We start from the raw sequence: 21,123 nt of genomic DNA, 5'->3' as shown, positions 1-21,123 counted from the left end.
GGTGGTGATGCTGAGCACTAACTTCATTCTTCTGAGGGGCTAGTCAAAGCTCTGCAGGAATCAGGATGTATGTTATATGCACCTGAGCCTCTCACAAGTACTGCCACTGGAGGCTTAATAGAAGGACTTGTGTCCCCACTGCTTACCGCTGTCTGAAATATACTAAGCATCCAGTAAATCTTTAAGGAATGGAGTTTAATTTTGGTTGCTGTCACTCACTTTTCTTCCTCAGTCTATTGCCTATTTTTTTATAACAACAGAATAGACGTCTATGCCTAAAGAGGTAAGTAGGACAGTCCTTTCATTTTGCAGAGCTTTGTTATCACCAAAGTTGGAACAAGTTCAAGAACCAGCAATGCTGTTTTACCTGCAGTGACTGTTCTACATGACACTTATGCACTGTCACTGGCTAACTAAGGAAAAAAGGTAAACTAAGCTTTCCATGCTGACATTTTTCTTGTTATCTTTTGGACTTCTTTCTCCCTTGCTTCCCCCAATCACATGATTTTATTAGACATACTATATAAATTTGAACATCAACTATTCCTAAAATTTGTGTTTTATTTTATTTGAATACCTATATATTTGATAATACCTAATATCAGGAGGCTTTTCAAGGGATTAGATCTGATAGACTGCCTGAAGAACTATGGACAGAGGTTAGTGACATTGTACAGCAGGTGGCAATCAAAATCATCCCCAAGAAAAAGAAATGCAAAAAGGCAAATGGTTGTTTGATGAGGCCTTACAAATAGCTGTGAAAAGAAGAGAAGAGAAAGGGAAAGGAAGAAAGGAAAGCTATATCCATCTGAATGCAGAGTTCCAAAGAATAGCAAGTAGAGATAAGAAAGCCTTCCTCAGCAATCAATGTGAAAAAATAGAAGAAAACAATAGAATGGGAAAGATTAGAGGTCTCTTCAAGAAAATTAGAGATATCCAGGGAAGATTTCATGCAAAGATGGGCTCAATAAAGGACAGAAATGGTAGGAACCTAACAGAAGCAGAAGATATTAAGAACTGGCAAGAATACACAGAAAAACTGTACAAAAAAGATCTCCATGATCCAGATAACCACAAAGGTGTGATCATTCACCTAGAGCCAGACATCCTGGAATGTGAAGTCCAGTGGGCCTTAAGAAGCACCACTATGAACAAAGCTAGTGGAGGTGATGGAATTCCAGCTGAGATATTTCAAATCCTGAAAGATGATGCTGTGAAAGCGCTGCACTCAACATGCCAGCAAATTTAGAAAACTCAGCAGTGGCCACAGGACTGGAAAAGGTCCATTTTCATTCCAATTGCAAAGAAAGGCAATGCCAAAGAATATTCAAACTATCAGACAATCACACTCATTTCACATGCTAGCAAAAGTAATGCTCAAAATTCTCCAAGCTAGAATTCAATAGTACCTGAATTAAGAACTTCCAGATGTTCAAGCTGGATTTAGAAAAGGCAGAGGACCCAGAGATTAAATTGCCAACACATGGGCTTCACTGGTGGCTCAGCTGGTAAAGAATCTGCCTGCAATGCAGGAGACCTGGGTTTGATGTCTGGGTTGGGAAAATCCAATGGAGAAGGGAAATGTTACCCACTCTAGTATTCAGGCCTGGAGAATTCCATGGACTGGACTGTTGTCCACAGGGTTGTAAAGAGTTGGACATGACTAAGCAACTTTCATTTTTACTGGATCACAGGAAAAACAAGAGAATTTCAGAAAAACATCTACCTCTGCTTCAATGACTATGCCAAAGCCTTTGACTACATGATTCACAACAAATTGTGGAAAATTCTTAAAGAAATTGGAATACCAGACCACCTGACTTGAGAAAATCTGTATTCAGGTCAAGAAGCAACAGTTAGAACTGGACATGGAGCAAAGAACTGGTTCCAAACTGGGAAAGGAGTATATCAAACTTTTAAACTTATATCCAGAGCACATAATGCAAAAAGCTTGGCTGGATGAAGCACAAGCTTGATTCAAGATTGTCAGGAGAAATATCAATAACCTCAAATATGCAGATGACACCAACCTTATGGCAGAAAGCAAAGAACTAAAGAGCTTCTTGATGAAAGTTAATGAGGAGAGTGAAAAATCTGGCTTAAAGCTCAACATTCAAAAAACTAAGATTATGGCATTCAGTCCCGTCATTTCATAGTAAATAGATGGGGAAACAATGGAAACAGTGATAGACTTTATTTTTTTTTTGGGGGGGGGGCCTCCAAAATCACAGCAGTGACTGCAGGCATGAAATTAAAAGATGCTTGCCCCTTGGAAGAAAAGCTATGACCAACCTAGACAGCATATTAAAAAGAAGAGACATTAATTTACCTACAAAAGTCCATATAGTCAAACCTATGGTTTTTCCAGTAGTCATGTATGGATGTGAGAGTTGGACCATAAATAAAGTTGAGTGCTAAACAATTGATGCTGTTGAACTGTGGTGTTGGAGAAGACTCTTGAGAGTCTCTTGGACTGCAAGGAGATGAAACCAGTCAATCCTAAAGGAAATCAACCCTGAATATTCATTGATAGGACTGATGCTGAAGCTGAAGCTCCAATCCTTTGGCCACTTGATATGAAGAATGGATTCACCGGGAAAGACCCTGACGCTGGCAATGATTGAAGGTGGGAGGAGAAGGGGACAAAAGAGGATGAGATGGTTGGATGGCATCACCGCCTTGACTGACATGAGTTTGAGCAAGCTCCAGGAGTTGGTAATGGACAGGGAGGCCTGGCGTGCTTCAGTCAATGGGGTTGCATAGAGTTAGACACAACTGAACTGAACAGATACATGTGAAGTATGGCATAAGCTATTTTTAAATGGGAGAAATCATATTCAAAATAATTCAGTTTTATTAACATTCAGTAATATTAAAAATCCTGCCTCAAAATGCAGTAAAATGAGACATTTAAGTGATGTTAATGAATTCCAGAGATTTTCAGATGTTTCTTTATGAATTAGCATTATTGGCATGGATAATTAAGTTGATTAAAAATATCAGGAGGCTTTTTTTCTTCCTTATATGGATTTTCAGGAAAGCATGCCCTCTTTTCTCCCTTTAAAAAAAAAAAAAAATTGTCATTATCTCTGTTTGGTCCTAGTCATGATAATTGAGTAGAAAGATGGAACCTAATTCAAAAGAAAGTCTCAGATCTTCTGTTTTCTCAGAATTTAATGAGTATCTGTTGACTTTGACATTGATCACATTTTTTGAATTTGTAGGAAAGTAGGGATGGAGAGGAAAAAAAAATAGGACCCAGAAACAAAAGAAGCAAAAGATAATCTGTGCCTTATGGCTAGAGATGTGACTTCCCTGGTGGCTCAGATGGTAAAGCGTCTGCCTACAATCCAGGAGACCCAGGTTCAATCCCTGGGTCAGGAAGATCTCCTGGAGAAGGAAATGGCAACCCACTCCAGTATTCATACCTGGAAAATCCCATGGATGGAGGAGCCTGGTGGGCTACAGTCCATGGGTTCGCAAAGAGTCAGACATGACTGAGCGACTTCACTTTATAGCAAGAGATATAATACTTTCAAAAAGCTTTTCATCATCTGCTGAAATTTTAAATGCATGCAGTATTTGACAGTTTGGTTTGTTAGTGTTTTCATGATTATATATTTGATTTTTTCCCTACAAGTTATAAATTTGGCTGCAGTTTTGACTCTGCTATATAGAGGATAAAGTGATACTTAAAATTTTTTCTATAGGTATTCTAAAGATATAAAGAGCTATTCTATATGTATACATTTTGCATTTTAATAATGTTTTAATTAGTAGTCTAAATAGAGAGATTTTATTTAAAGAGATTATATTTCACAAATTTGAAAGATTAGATTTTACCCGTTTTCAGCAAGCCTCTACAGATTTAAATTCCAATTTGGAATGTGTTATAATACATATGTGGTAAAATACATAAAAATTTCAACAGCAGTTCCATAGTTGAAGGCATTATATCAGGTTCTGAGTTTATCATTGCTGGGGTTAAGCTACTTTCTGATAAGAGTTTAAACCTTTCTGATGCTGACTGCTAGAATTTCACTGAATAAATGGGCTAACTGCCCAAATGACAAGATGGCTGAACCTGTAGAATCCTAGTTTGTGTTTCCAAAAACAAAACTTTAAAATCTTAAAATGTGGCACATATTTACTATAATGAGTAATAGTTGTGTGTTGCATGTTAGAAAGAATATACGAGAACTCTTGAACATTTAAAATACTGCTAGGATCGGAGAACTGTGGAATACATTCTAATAGAAATGATAAGATTGGCTAGTTGAATAAATATCTGCACATATTTTTTGCAAGCTTTCTGATAATAATCTACTATTCTTTGGGGACAGTCTCCTTCTGTTTAGTTGGACAAAGTCTTTCATTGACTGACCGAGATAGACATCAACATCATCTCTACAAAATGGTATGGATTGTTTGTCAATTGTTAGCCAAACAGAGAGGCCAACTGCAAATGTTTAGTTCACATCTTTCTTATCTGTATAGATTTTTTTCCTTCTTTTCTGAGAGAAAAAAAAAATTGCTTAAGTCAGAATACTACATATTGGGGAAAAAAACAGGACAAGGATCAACTAATGCCATCCTTTCACATATTTTATACTATTACTTCCATTCATATTTTAATGGTGATAATGAGAAATCTAAATCTACTGTAATGTAGTAATATATAATACACAATAAAGGCAGACACATATATATGTATGGATAAAATGTATTATTGATTTTTACATTTAAAATATATTCAATTTTTTTTTATATTTTAAAAAATCTCCATACAAAAATATCCATCATATACAGATGTTCCAAATATTGCCTAAAAATATATGAGCTGCAGATTAATTTTAAAGTTCTCTTTTCAAATCAGGAATCCATATGGTAAACACATTTCTTCAGTGGATTCATGACATCTGGCCTTCCTCTTGCAGTTGGCATCCTTGTCCTCTCTGTCACTTCAACTCTTTTTCAGCCTATAAATATACACATCTTCTATAATCTCTTCCATCCTAAATAAAACAATAACATCAAACTAACTCTTTCTAACATCATATTCCTCTTTGTTTATTGCATACCAGCATGTGTTTCCATTTCTCTGCTCCACTTCACACAGATATTTGTTGAGAAAGTATTTGTAATACCGTGTCACACCTGCTCACCTTCCAGTCTCTCTGCAATCTATTCTACAAGGGCTTTCATTCCCAGCACTCCACTGAAACTGATCTCACCCATGCCTCCTGTGGCCTACATTGTGCAGATACAGGTGTTAATTATTGTTAATCTGAAGGATCTTGAACTTGCAAAGTGCTGGGTGTAAGTGATATCTTTGTTCTCTCCACACACTTTGCTTTTGAGTTCTGTCACACTGTTTATATTTGCTGTCTGACCACCTCACCAGTAGGCACTCAAGGTTTAGGTTCTGTGATGCAGGGCACCCTCCACTTTTTGGTCTTTCTCCTTCCACACCAGCCAACAGTTTCCTTGTTGCCTCTTATTCCACAGCTTGATTAGCACCTGTTAGAATGCTCCAAGGCTAAGTACTGGCACTTCTTCCCTTCCCTATTTATACTCTCTCCTTAGATGACCGTGGTCAGCATCTTTATTTAAACATCTTTATGCTGATGACTCCCAAACTGATATCTATAGCTTTGACCATTCCTCTGAGGTCCAAGAGTACGTAAGGATGTCTAAAAATCATGTCAGATAATATTGACCAACATAAAATCTTAATCTCACTTCCCACTATAAAGCATTTCCCATCTCCACCCTTAGTCTTTTGCATGTTTTCAAAAATCTTGTTGAAAGATTTGTTTGTTCTTATTTTTCACTATTACAAAAGTGCTGCTAAATATGTGGAGCAAATGTCACATCTTCATGGGCACATTCAAAATGACAGTCTGCTTCATATATTGACGATTCTAATGGTAGCTTCATATTTAGAGGACATTAATTTAATTCTTGATACATGCACCTAACATTCCAGGTTCCTATGCAACAGTTCTTTTTACAGCATCGGACCTTGCTTCTATCACCAGTCACATCCACAACTGGGTGTCGTGCTTGCTTTGGCTCCATCCCTTCATTCTTTCTGGAGTTATTTCTCAACTGATCTCCAGTAGCATATAGGGCACCTACCAACCTGGGGAGTTCCTCTTTCAGTATCCTATCATTTTGCCTTTTCATACTTTTCATTGGGTTCTCAAGGCAAGAATACTGAAGTGGTTTGCCATTCCCTTCTCCAGTGGACCACATTCTGTCAGACTTATCCACCATGACCCATCCGTCTTGGGTGGCCCCACACGGCAAGGCTTAGTTTCATTGAGTTAGACAGGCTGTGGTCCATGTGATAAGATTGGTTAGTTTTCTGTGATTAAGGTTTCAGTGTGTCTGCCCTCTGTTGCCCTCTCAACACCTACCGTCTTACTTGGGTTTCTCGTACCTTGGACGTGGGGTATCTCTTCATGGCTGCTCCAGCAAATTGCAGCTGCTGCTCCTTACCTTGGATGAGGGGTATTCTCACAGCAGCCCCTCCTGACCTTGAACGTGGAGTAGCTCCTCTCAACCCTCCTGTGCCCATGCAGCCGCCGCTCCTTGGACGTGTATCAAGGCAAATTGGAAGTGGTCAAACAGGAGATGGCAAGAGTGAAAGTCAACATTCTAGGAACCAGCGAAATAACATGGACTGGAATGGGTGAATTTAACTCAGATGACCATTATATCTACTACTGTGGGCAGGAGTCCCTTAGAAGAAATGGAGTAGCCCATCACAGTCAACAAAAGAGTCCGAAATGTAGTACTTGGATGCAATCTAAAAAATGACAGAATGACCTCTGTTCATTTCCAAGGAAAACCACTCAATATCATGGTAATCCAAGCCTATGTTCCAACCAGTAACACTGAAGAAGCTGAAGTTGAATGGTTCTGTGAAGACCTACAAGACCTTTAAGAACTAATACCCAAAAAAGATGTCCTTTTCATTATTGGGGACTGGAATGCAAAAGTAGGAAGTCAAGAAACACTTGCAGCAAAGGCAAATTTGGCCTTGGGGTACGGAATGAAGCAGGGCCAAGGCTAATAGAGTTTTGCCAAGAGTACACACTGATCATAGCAAACACCCTCTTCCAACAACACAAGAGAAGACTCTAAACATGGACATCACCAGATGGCCAAAACCAAAATCAGATTGATTATATTCTTTGCAGCCAAAGATGGAGAAGCTCTATACAGTCAGCAAAAACAAGACGGGAAGCTGACTGTGGCTCAGATCATGAACTCCTTATTGCCAAATTCAGACTTAAAATGAAGAAAGTAGGGAAAACCACTAGACCATTCAGGTATGACCTCAATCAATTCCCTTATCCAGTGGAAGTGAGAAACAGATTTAAGGGACTAGATCTGATAAGAGTGCTTGATGAACTATGGACAGAGGTTTGTGACATTGTACTGCAGGCGGCGATCAAATTCATCCCCAAGAAAAAGAAACGCAAAAAGGCAAAATGGTTGTCTGACGAGGCCTTACAAATAGCTGTGAAAAGAAGAGAAGAGAAAGGCAAAGGAAGAAAGGAAAGATATAACCATTTGAATGCAGAGTTCCAAAGAATAGCAAGGGGAGATAAGAAAACCTTCCTCAGCAAACAATGCAAAGAAATAGAGGAAAACAACAGAATGGGAAAGACTAGAGGTCTCTTCAAGAAAATTAGAGATACCAGTGGAACATTCTATGCAAAAATGGGCTCGATAAAAGACAGAAATGGTATGGACCTAAAGGAGCAGAAGATATTAAGAAGAGGTGGCAAGAATACACAGAAGAACTGTACAAAAAAGATCTTCACGACCCAGATAATCACAATGGTTTGATCACTCACCTAGAGCCAGACGTCCAGGAATGTGAAGTCAAGTGGGCCTTAGAAAGCATCACTACAAACGAAGCTACTGGAGGTGATGGAATTCCAGTTGAGCTATTTCAAATCCTGAAAGATGACTCTGTGAAAGTCACTGCACTCTGTGAAATTTGCTGCACTCACTATGCCAGCAAATTTGGAAAACTCAGCAGGGGCCACAGGACTTGAAAAGGTCAGTTTTCATTCCAATCCCAAAGAAAGGCAATGCCAAAGAATGCTCAAACTACTGCACATTTGCACTCATCTCACACGCTAGTAAAGTAATGCTCAAAATTCTCCAAGCCAGGCTTCAGCAATACGTGAACCGTGAACTCCCTGATGTTCAAGCTGATTTTAGAAAAGGCAGAGGAGCCAGAAATCAAATTGCCAACATCCACTGGATTATCAAAAAAGCATGAGAATTCCAGAAAAAAACATCTATTTCTGATTATTGACTATACCAAAGCCTTTGACTGTGTGGATCACAATAAACTGTGGAAAATTCTGAAAGAGATGGGAATAGCAGACCACCTGATTTGCCTCTTGAGAAACCTATATGCAGGTCAGGAAGCAAGTTAGAACTGGACATGGAACAACAGACTGGTTCCAAATAGGAAAAAGAGTATGTCAAGACTGTATACTGTCACCCTTCTTATTTAACTTATATGCAGAGTACATCATGAGAAACACTGTGCTGGAAGAAACACAAGCTGGAATCAAGCTTGCCTGAAGAAATATCAATAACCTCAGATATGCAGATGACACCACCCTTATGGTAGAAAGTGAAGAGGAACTAAAAAGCTTCTTGATGTAAGTGAAAGAGGAGAGTGAAAAATTTGGCTTAAAGCTCAGCATTCAGAAAACTAAGATCATGGCATCTGGTCCCAATTCTTCATGGAAAATAGATGGGGAAACAGTGGAAACAGTGTCAGACTTTGTTTTTGGGGGGCTCCAAAATCACTGCAGATGGTGACTGCAGCCATGGAATTAAGACTCTAACTCCTTGGAAGGAAACTTATGACCAATCTAGACAGCATATTAAAAAGCAGAGACATTACTTTGCCAACAAAGGTCCGTATAGTCAAAGCTATGGTTTTTCCAGTGGTCATTTATGGATGTGAGAGTTGGACTGTGAAGAAAGTGACTGAGTGAAGTCGCTCAGTCGTGTCTGATTCTTTGCAACCCCATGGACTATAACCTACCAGGCTCCTCTGTCCATGGGATTTTCCAAGCACTAGTACTGGAGTGTATTGCCATTTCCTTCGCCAGGGAATCTTCCCGACCCAGGGATTGAACCCAGGCCTCCCGCATTTTAGACAGACGCTTTACCATCTAAGCCACCAGGGAAGTCATGAAGAATGCTGAGCGCCAAAGAATTGATGCTTTTGAACTGTGGTGCTGGAGAAGACTCTTGAGAGTCCCTTGGACTTCAAGGAGGTCCAACCAGTCCATCCTAAAGGAGATCAGTCCTGTGTGTTCTTTGGAAGGACTGATGCTAAAGCTGAAACTCCAATACTTTGGCCACCTCATGTGAAGAGCTGACTTATTGGAAAAGACCCTGATTCTAGGGGGGATTGGGGGCAGGAGGAGAAGGGGACGACAGAGGATGAGATGGCTGGATGGCATCCCCACCTTGGTGGACATGAGTTTGAGCGAACTCCAGAATTTGGTGATGGACAGGGATGATGGGCATGCTGTGATTCATGGGGTCGCAAAGAGTCAAACATGACTGAGTGACTGAACTGAACTGAACTGAATTTAATTCTTAAGTCAATAACAGGACTCAACTTTCAAAAAGTTTGGCAAATCACAACTATGAAACACTATGTGAGTTAATAAGAAAGCAATGATGAAAAATGTGTGTTACCTGATACCTAGTACTGATAACTACTAAAATACTTGTTGATGCTATTTGATTTCCCAAAATAAATGCTTAGTTCATCTATTTAGTCTGAAATTTAAATTTGAATATGATAAGAACTTAATCTTTATGCTTATCATAATTTATGTAGACCAATGGTTTCAACTGTGTGGATCACAGCAAACTATGAAAAATTCTTAAAGATATGAGAATACAAAACCACCTTACCTGTCTCCTGAGAAGCCTTATGCAGGTCAAGAAGCAACAGTTAGAACTGGATATGGAACAACAGACTGGTTCAAAATTGGAAAAGCCATACATCAAGGCTGTATATAGACGCCATTCTTATTTAACTTCTATGCAGAGTACATCATGCAAAAACCTGGGCTGGATGAAGCACAGGCTGGAATTAAGATTGCCAGAAGAAATATCAATAACCTCAGATATGCAGATGACACCACCCTTATGGCAGAAAGCAAAGAAGAACTAAAGAGTCTCTTGATGAAGATAAAAGAGGAGAATGAAAAAGCTGGCTTAAAACTCAACATTTAAAAAACTAAGGTCATGGCATCCAGTCCCATCACTTCATGGCAAATAGATGGGAAAAAAATGGAAATAAGGGCAGATTTTATATTCTTGGGTTCCAAAATCCCTGAAGATGGTGACTGCAGCCATGAAATTGAGACACTTGCTCCTTTAAAGTAAAGTTATGTCAAACTTCAGCAACATATTAAAAAGCAGAGACATCACTTTGCTAATAAAGATCTGTATAGTCAATGCTGTTTCCAGCAGTCATGAACAGATGTGAGAATTGCACCATAAAGAAGGCTGAGCACAGAAGAATTGATGCTTTTGAATAATGGTGCTGGAGAAGACTCTTGAGAGTCCCTTGGACTGCAAGGAGATCAAACCAGTTAATCCTAAAGAAAATCAACCCTGAATATTCATTGGAAGGACTGATGCTGAAGCTCCAGTACTTTGGCCACCTGACTCAAAGAACTGACTCATTGGAAAAGACTGGAATGCTGGGAAAGACTGAGGGTATGAGGAGAAGGGGGTGACAGAGGATGAGGTGATTGGATGACATCACTGACTCAATGGACATGACTTTAAGCAAGCTCTGGGAGATGGTGAAGGACAGGGAGGCCTGGAGTGCTGCAGTTCATTGGGTCACAAAGAATCAGATAGGATTTGGCAACTGAACAAATTATTTCAAATGTTTCAAGTAAATGACATATATTCAGAATATATAACAAGAGATTTCATATAATACCATTTGTATTTTCTATCACTTATGTAAAATAAAGTCTATAGTTACTATGCATTTAGTTAACTTTTTAATATAATAAGTGTGCATTTACTCTAGACAATTTGTATACATTTTAGTGATATATATTTGCAATGTATGTTATTAGTCAACAATAATTCATACATATGGGTAAAGAATTCCTTACTAAATTTCATCTAGATATAGAGGTGGAACTATGACTATATTTAAATCTTTTATTTCTTCCTACCCAGACATGATGGAAAACTCAATGCTATATATCTGTAAAGTACATAAAAATGCACAGAAGAGGGATGTATGATTGGTGGCACACAGCGGATTATTAGAAAATGAAATTATTTTCTTTGATTAGGGTAGACACATGTCATTATATGGTTGTTAAAACTGATAAAATGTACAACACCAAGAGTGAGGTTGCTTGTAAACTATGGACTTTCGGTGACTGTGATGTGTTACTGTAAATTCACTGATTGTTAACAAACATACCACAGTGATGTAGGATGCTGATAATAGGGAAAGATATATGCATGGGTATTAGGGTGGGGCTGTGGTGTAGATCTGGGGAAATATGGGAGCTTTGTGCTTTCTGCTTAGTTTTGCTTAAACCCCAAAACTCTTCTAAAAAATAGTTTGAAGTGAAGTTGCTCAGTCGTGTCCAACTCTTTCGACCCTTTGGACTGTAGCCTACCAGGCTCCTTTGTCCATAGGATTTTCCAAGCAAGAGTACTAGAGTGGGTTGCCATTTCCTTCTCCAAAAAAAAAAAAAAAAAGTTTATTGAAAACTAAATATGCAAATGCATGGCAGCAATCTATGTGTATGCATATGTACACATACGTATATGCATAAACATATATATGTATATATTAAATTAGATTGTGGGTATTCCCTAGTGTCTCAGATGGTAAAGAATGTGGCTGCAATGCAGGAGACCCAGGTTTGATCCCTGGGGTGGGAAGATCCTCTGGAAAAGGGAATGGACAGAGGAGCCTGGCGGGCTAAATCCATAGCGTTGCAAAGAGTCGGACACAACTGAGCAACTTTCACTTTCAAATGAGACTGTATACATTCATAGAATGTGAAAGTATACAGAGGCAATACATGAACAAATATTATCTTGTTAATTTACATCTGTTAACAATAGCTCTATACATACACATGTTGTTATTTAGTTGCTAAGTCATTTCTGACTCTTTTTGTGACCCCATGGACTGTAGCTCACCAGGCTCCTCTATCCATGGGATTTCCTGGGCAAGAATACTAAAGTGGGTTGCCATTTCCTTCTCCAGGGGATCTTTCCCACCCAGAGATAGAAAGCTGTGTCTCTTGCCTCGGCAAGCAGGTTCTTTAATACTGAGCCACCAAGGAAACCATATATACACATACACACATACAAACTATTTATAACTTTGTATGTGAATGCATTTTTAACCTTTATAGTAGCTTTTTAAAATATATAAATATCTTTGCCATTTTGGTGACATGCAATCCAACACTTAAAATGTTTAAAGGTCTTACAAAGTACACACAGATCTAAGGGCCAGAGTAAAGGCTTAAAACTGACTTTTGTTAAACATCATTTATAATCTTATTACTACCTTTCATTGCTGAATTTATAACAATACAACTGGAAACATATTTTTTAATGTATTAAGATTTTAAAATACATATTTTGGCAATTCTGTATTTGGGGCCAGCTTTTCAAAATTAATTAAGCAGCAAGAGGGGGAAATATTAAATCTATCTTGGGATGTAAATACTTTATAGTGTGTGATGGCTTAGGTAAAATCCCATGCCTTAAGGCATGAGGTAATGTTCTCTTTTCTCAAATTTTCATCAGGCCATGAGATTCTATGCAATGACATTACTTGATTTGAAGAATAGTGCCGTTGATATTGAAACTGAGTATTTTTTTACTTTTTATTTAGGGAATTCACTTTCCCTTTATTTAAAATAGGTATTTTGCCTGAATTATCAAAAAGCCATATTCCTTAACAGCAGCTCTAATAACTTTTATGACAGAAGATGTCCGTATCATTACTGTTAAGTTCTGTTCATGTCAAAATTAAGCAAACCGCATATCACATTCCACTGTCATTTTTTAAGTTTTGTAATTATCCTCTGAAGTAGTCAGTTTATATATCAATGTAATTTTGAAATTGTAAAATGAAAAAAGATCAGTTGACGTAATGTAGTAGCCCCAAACACAAAGGGCCAAAGAACGTGAATTGTCTGAGAGACAGCTTTCTTAATATTTGACTTATTATATATTTATTGAAATACTTAGAAGTGCCAGAAGTGGTGCAGGACCTACAAAGGATTTGCTTATAAGGGTCTAGAAGCCAAAATTTAGATAGTCACATGACTGTGTAATCATGAGAACAGTTCTAATATTTAGAAAGGTAGGGGTTTTGTATGTTGAATTTATGATAATCTTCCTACATAATTGAGGGGACTTGGCAGATACTACTGTCTTATTTAGTATGTATTATTAATCACTGTTTTATTTTGTACAAAAGTGTCTCACGGGATATAGATTTTATTCAAACACAGCAGTTAAAAAAATCCTCTATTTCCAGAGAAATTCAAGAAGTATTTGTGAATTCTCTGGTAATCTGATCTGTTATTAAGCCTCAATTACTTCCTTTTGCTCACCCACACTATATACCCACTTCAGCCAGGCAAGTGAATTATCTGTGACTTGAAACGGGAATGTATTCTCTGCCATAACTCAAATACCCAAGTTTTAGCCCACTCCACATGCCACATCCTCAAGGATACTTCTCCCGCAAGAATTTCATCTCAGGAACTGCTCCAATACATCATTTCCTATGTAAATCATCGGTAATGTCTTTTATTATACTATATAAATTATTCCATTTAGTTGAGTGAGAACTTAAAACTTTGCCCAGGTTTTTCTGGATTAAAAAGATATCAGAATATCTTATGTCTTCAAAAAGCTTTAAAATATTAATGTTTCAATTAATATTCTTGAGAATCTATTCCAAGTTAACACACTATTGGCAGTACATATTTCCTCTACTAATAATTAAATACTGACTAGATATAAATGAAGAAATATCTACAGGTTGCTGCTTTCTTACATAAATGAAATGTAGAATTATACTGATCACTAGGAATATAATATGCTTATTTCTTTGAGACAGGTAGGTTGAGTAACATACTTCTACTATTTATTTTTAAAATGAGATACATTTATAAATAAATGCTGGCAGAATAACTTTTTAAGGAAAATCCACTCTACATCTATCCTAGAAAATCAATGCATATAGATATACCTAAAGAATAAAGCTTGGCAAGCACTAACACTGATTCATTAATCAGAGTGATATCTTCAAAGTCAATGATCAGACATCTTTATGACTTTCTCAACACTCAGTGATTAAATATTAATTAAGTAAATTTTCATAGGGGTAACTAATGTTTGATTTAATAACACCTTGAATAATGAAAATGGAAAGTTTTGCTTCCATGTCATCCATTTTGACAGAAATCAAATTGTCACACTGAGATTTATTATGACATGTTTTTTAAGAATGGCATGTTTTTAAGAATTTTTAAAAGGAACTTAGAAATTTGTATTGTGCTGAATTTCATTTATAGGGTGACTTTCATAATTTACTTCACATACATTTCTTTTCTGTATTGAATTCTTATGAATAGTTGAGATGTACCCAGCATCCTTCCCCTTATTTTTCCTCAACCTTGCTACTCCTTGTGGATCCACATTTTACAAGAAAGCTTTGCCTTTTTTCACAGGTGAAGCATATAACCTGACTTCGCCAATCAGTCCAGTACAACACTATATCAAATAAGTTCAGTAAAGGTGACTCTCAGTGACACGTGATCAGATTTCCTCTCTTCCTCTCTATCATGTATGTGGTATGCAGATATGAAGCCTAGAATATCTGTAGTCCTTTACTGTCAAATGGATAAACTGAGGAGGACAGAGCCCCAGAAAATCTTGGGTAAATTGTTCTGGACCCTAATCATATTTAATATCAAGCCCAGTTTAACTCTTGGCATTGCCAGTCACATAAGGAAATATATTTCTTGCTGTCGTTTCCTAGACTGAGTCAGGCCTGCACTTACTGGAAAATAAATTACATATATAATGGATAAAAAATTTGTTTCCAGGAATGAGGTTATAAGTAACAGGGGAGGATTCTTTAGAAATGAGGGAAGTGAAAAAGAACAGTCTTTCTTATGAGAAGTTGGAAATCTTTGTTTTACAACTAACTGCATGGTGGTTGATAGAAGCGGAGTTTCTTGTACTTCGGAACTAGAGCTGCTGCTGCTGCTAAGTCACTTCAGTCCTGTCCGACTCTGTGCTACCCGATAGACGGCAGTCCACCAGGCTCCCCCGTCCCTGGGATTCTCCAGACAAGAACACTGGAGTGGGCTGCCATTTCCTTCTCCAATGCGTGAAAGTGAAAAGTGAAAGTGAAGTCTCTCAGTTGTGTCCGACCCTCAGCAACCCCATGAACTGCAGCCTTCCAGGCTCCTCCGTCCATGGGATTTTCCAGGCAAGAGTACTGGAGTGGGGTGCCATTGCCTTCTCCTCGGAACTAGAGCATGTGCTACCAAAACTACAGTATGAAGCAACTGAGAAAAACAAAGAAAAGCCGAAGGATGGTGGATTCTACAGACAAAACAGAAACAATCTTGTTTCGTTATGTACTTCTCAAAGCAGAAAGAACATAAAAGAATATTTTGCTAAAAGCGGGCCCTCCCTTTGGTCCACAATACTCATGTACTAAGTTTAATTTGCAGGGACCCCCATGATTAGGAAGGCTGGATTACTTACAACAAGCCAAGGGAAAGTTATCAAAAGTAGAGAGATGGGAGACATAGCAGGGGAAAACAGAGAGCAACAGGAAGTATATAATCTTATCCTAGCATATTTTTAAAGCACTGACTACTGAAAAAAATATAAGCACTCACATTATAGAAATAAAATCAAACTAAAGGTTGAGAGTAAAAAAATAAATATAGTAAATACCCACTGCATTCCATTGTTTCTACTGGCTTCTGTAAAGATAGGACATATATATATGTGTGTGTGTGTGTGTGTCTGTGTGTCTGTGTGTGTATATACATATAAAATACATATAGACATATATCTCTCCAAAATATGTCTCATACAGATAAATATTTCCCAATTAAAGATGGAAGCAAAGCTATATTTATATTATTTTGGAAAAACTTTCATAAGAATATGATATTCACATTTAAGGTTAGTATATTCAATGTTTTCAACATGTAATCAGATGACATTCTTTTTAGAGATATAAATCAAATAAGCATTACTTTTCAAAATGATTTACAGGTTAAACAATATTCTCTTAAGATGCTGTGGATATCACACTTATTACAAACCTCATTAAGAATAATTTTTAATACATGTATCAAAAAAAGCTAAGGCTGATTTTCTTTAAACCATCTTTAATTTTCTGATTTCCAGTTTATAAGCGTTTAAAATGAACAAGCATGATTTTACTTCCTAGTGCTAATTTTATATTAATTCAAGATATTTTGATTCAATATATAGCAATAAATCGCCACATGTTAACCATTAGTATCTTGGGGTTTTTAGTGGGATGTAACAACCATTACCTATAAAACACATCATTATTTTGGTGATTTTACAAATCTTTTCTCCAGCTGTAAATTAAAAAACAATTCTAAGACTTAGGGAATACAGAAAAACTAATGAAATCGAATTCCAGATTTATAATATTTCTGTCTTATCCTGGAAGAGAACATTAAAAATATGTAATTGCTATAAAAGACCATCTTGTTAACATTACAAAAGATTGGCAGGAGTAAGAACTGTGTCACTGACACATGAATTTTGGAGTTATCTCTACAAATCATTAGGAAAATGTTCAAAGGTAAAAAGAAAAAATAAAATAAAACAGCGTAGAAATATTTAAACTATTTTGATGATGAATAGCTTATTCTAAATGTTTTTGCACTCATAATACTCACTCTCCCCTCAAATGCCTTCAAAAAATACCTTACAGAGTACAGTAGCAAAAATCAAAGACAATATATTTTCAAGAACAGAAAATTCTCTAGCGAAGATAGGCATGTGTGTGTGTTTGTGTGCGTGTGTGTACCCGCGAGCTCAGTTGCTCAGTGGTGTCCGACTCTTTTGTGACCCTATTGACTGCCCCCCACCAGGCCCCTCTGTCCATCCTGGCAAGAATACTGGTTGCCATTTTCTTCTCTTAGCAAAGAAATGGATGTTATAGTAAAGAGCAGACTTCTTTGGAGACATTAGTCAATTAACTTGCAATTCATTATGAAGACTTTTCTTTCCTCATCTGGGGAGAATCTAGTAGTCTATTTGAAGTTGCCACACCGTTTTCCGTTCCTTTTCTACAAAATCTGCCCTTAATCCGTTTCTTCTTCACACTTGGGGCCTGAAGAGGCGCATCTTCTTCCATCCACCTCTGAAGCTGGACATTAAATAAATTCCATGTTACGTATGCTTGGATAGAGCAACTGGATGACAGAACAGCGATTTTAGCTGCCAACACGTTCACGTCTTCAGCAGAGTCATCCGAAATCCCATTATGCCCTCCAGCCAGCTGAAAACCAGCAGTTATCAAAGAAACAATTAAAGTCACAAGTCGACCCAAAATAAACACAATGGCCCATAGAGAAAACTCCTTCTGGAACTTCTCGTCGCTAAAATAAAACAGGTCGCAAGAGTGGGAAAGGAATTCCACAAAATAATGCATCATCAAAAGAAGAAGTCCCAGGTGATTCAAGTACAAGAGATAAGCTCCCGCAATGTGAAAGAGGTGAAGACCAACATATACAGCTTGCTGGGAGAGTTCTTGAGGTCTGCTTCTCTGGAATAGTAGTTCGGGAAAGGCGTGAAACCAGTAAGCCAACTGGGAGATGTAGAAAAACTTCATCTGAAATGTCATCATGTTATGGGTATGAGCCTTCCATAAGACAGCCAGGTCTGACAGGCAGTTTTCAGAAACTAGAATGAATGTGCCCCAGATACAGGAGACAAGGAAGAATACGCTAAACTGACCAGATTCATAAAATTTGCCTTGCCTCTGTTTGGGGAACTGCATTCGCCTGTTAATTCTATCCAACACGTACTCCTGAATGGTGGCGTGAATGATGATTGCCACCAGCGTGTAGAAGAACACCGTGGCCAAGTCTTTGGCACCATAATGATAAAGGAACTTGGGTGCTGTGGCTCGTTCTGCTTCTGCTTCTGCTGCAGGAAAGATAACCCCGTGCTGGAGAGTAATAAAAACGATCGACACTTCTGCTGTCCCCTCGAACATGAGCCCCAGCACGAAGAACATCCCCACACAGGCGACAAAGTCCGCATGATTCTGCAGGATGAATTCCAGGCTCAGGAGTGGGGGGTTCTTGGAGCCCTTCTTACGAAACGTCATGGTGGCGGTTCGACTACTCACCGACGAGCGGCAGCTGCCTCCCCGTGGCTGCTCCTCACGGCGCCGCAGCAGTGGCTGCGGCGGCTCCCGGGGCTTCACTCCCCCTCCCCGAGCCGGTCCCAGGTCGTCACGGCCGCCCAGAAAAAAATCAATCACAGCATTGGGCCGAGCAAGACTGAGCATGCGCACTAGGGCCGGCGGAGGCAGGGAAGGAAATCGAGCACCGCGCCCTTACCCGGCTCCAGGCCGGGGGTTGCAAGCCTTGATTTTTCTACGTTGATCCGCGGCTTTTGAAATCCGCGGCCGCCGCGGAGATGCTCCGAAATGATCTGTCCATAGCATCTTCATTAGTGACCGTGACAAAGCAGGACAGAGTTCTTCTTGTTCTTCATCAGCACTGATAATGTAAAAACCAGTATAATAGTTATGATAAAAGTCCTCTAGTAGCGCTTAGTATTCACCAGGTGCTGTTTTAAGCCCTTTATAAATGAAAGCTTTCTAGAAAACTCATTGAGGTAAATACTGTTGTGTGTGTGTGTGTGTGTGTGTGTGTGTGTGTATTTTTTTTTTTCCCCCCAGATGAGAAACAGGCACAGAGGTTAAGTGGTGTGTCCAAGATCACACAGCTGGTAGATCAGTCGCACCTGGAAATATTTTGCTAGGGCAATAGAGCACACTCAAAAATAGTTTCGTGATTAACAATAATAATATTTGTGGCAATGGGGAAAGGATGGGAAGTTGGAAAGCTATCAGTTCATGGAAAGGTCTTTTGGCTGCAAAGCCCACAAATGAATTTCCTCTTTCTAGCAGACAAGAAATTCACTTTTCATTATTAGTTTTTGCATATAATTTTGCTGAAATTCACAGATCAGAAATAGCTTCTTTTGTAAATGTTAATATCTCCATCAATTCAAAGTTCATGTCAGTCTTCAAATTTGTCTTTGCAGGCAGAGTAGTTCTGTATTTCATGAGATCATAATCATTACTGATAGAGTTAAGATTTGAAGTCAAAATGAGAGCATCAAGAAGAGAGAAAAAAAAAATCAAGCTTGAAGGCAGTTGCCAGGGATAAGACAGTCAAAGAACAGAGCAGTGTCTAGTGGGAATTGTTGAGTTTATTCAAGAAAGTGCAAATTTACTTTACAAAAATTTTAAAAATTTTTTTGAAAATAATCATAATTTAAAATATAGAATTCATCAGTTTTCTCATAGGCATAGACAATATGACTAATCATTTTGTAAAATACTAAATATAAAAATAGTTGTGCAATTCCTGCACTAAGATTTCTGATTATGTTTGTTTGATATTTTTGACAGGTCTTTCAACTCTTCCTATGCAAATATGATAGATTTCACCTCAAAAAAGAGTAACATATCAAAGTGAACAGAATAAATATTTATGCATAGTTGTGAATGGTATTTTATTAACAAAAGAAAGAGAAAAAAGGCCATTTTCAGTTAGCTTAAAATTATCTCTTAGAGAAAAACCAACAACATTTTCACCATCCCCCACCTTATTTTTGAAGTAGAGAAACTTCTTCAGTCATCAAATTATATTCTATAGTCTAAATTATTAATTTAAAATTTATATTAATAGTGTAAGTATTTTAATTTTAGTTTCATATTTCCTATTAACATTATCATGAAAATGTCAAATGTCTAAATTATTAGAACCTATAAGAGTATTATAATAATATTATATAACATGCAGTTTAATTTCAAGAGTTTTATTGGCACTATTTGACAAAGAATAAAAGGTATATAACAATATTTTAAAAATGTGGATACCACTATGATTATTACACCATTTAATGTATGGGGGGTACTCCACTTTTATGTACAACCCTATGCCTGTAGTACATACAGATAAGGATTAAATTCAAATGGAAATTTCTTCTCTGGCCATGAATGAGTAATGATGATTGAACTTCCACTACTGTTGTAAATAACTGAAAAACTAGGCAAATTACACACAATAAACTTTAAATTATTGTTTGTAGTTATTGGAGAACAGAAAGGAGGGAGAGAAACAAGGAAAGCCTCACAATTTGCCTGGTTTTCTGCCTGGACACATTTTCCAGTTCCCTGTGTACAAACTAGGAGATGGAGGGTGGAGGGGGAGCTTGGAGCCCTTGGAACTGAGAAGAGAGAGGAGTTAGGCCATTGAAGTTTTCTGGGTAGAGCAATCTGAAGACAAAGTTAGGTGATTAGAGCACTTTTGAAACTTGCATATGGATTCCCTAGACTGTTCTTCTAATATTAAGTCTAATAAGTATAAGGTTAGAATACACGCAAGAGGCCAAGCAAGAAACAGTAGAAGAAATGTAAATTCAAAATTTCCAAGAATTCAAACAGGACCAGGAGACTTTGAAGTTTGGAAAAGTCAGAATGCCCTTGGAACACCTGTGAGACTCCACTCGGTAGAGGGACAAGGAAAGTCATAGTCAAAAGTAATGCTCAAAATTCTCCAAGCCAGGCTTTACCAACACCTGAACTCTGAACTTCAAGATGTTCAAGCTGATTTTAGAAAAGGTAGAGGAACCAGAGATCAAATTGCCAACATTCACTGGACCATCGAAAAAGCAAGAGAGTTTCAGAAAAACATCTATTTCTGCTTTATTGACTACGCCAAAGCCTTT

At 37.8% G+C, this 21,123-nt stretch overlaps 1 protein-coding gene across 1 annotated transcript; it reads right to left on the bottom strand.

The window, feature by feature from the left end:
• Positions 1 to 17,359: 17,359 nt before the first annotated feature.
• TRAM1L1 (translocation associated membrane protein 1-like 1) lies at positions 17,360 to 18,484 on the bottom strand. The gene has a single exon (XM_010855236.1). The coding sequence runs from the start codon at positions 18,482 to 18,484 to the stop codon at positions 17,360 to 17,362; it is 1,125 nt and encodes a 374-aa protein (XP_010853538.1).
• Positions 18,485 to 21,123: the final 2,639 nt, after the last annotated feature.

The sequence above is a fragment of the Bison bison genome, unplaced genomic scaffold (assembly GCF_000754665.1).
Source record: "Bison bison bison isolate TAMUID 2011002044 unplaced genomic scaffold, Bison_UMD1.0 scf7180017864361, whole genome shotgun sequence".
In the NCBI taxonomy this organism is placed as follows: Eukaryota; Metazoa; Chordata; class Mammalia; order Artiodactyla; family Bovidae; genus Bison; species Bison bison.
The sequence above is the reverse complement of the archived record's forward strand: the minus strand, read 5'-3'. Positions and strand labels throughout refer to the sequence as shown.

Excerpts from the sequence above, each read along its gene's own strand:
- TRAM1L1 (XM_010855236.1), bottom strand. The coding sequence starts at position 18,484 with ATGACGTTTCGTAAGAAGGGCTCCAAGAACCCCCCACTCCTGAGCCTG.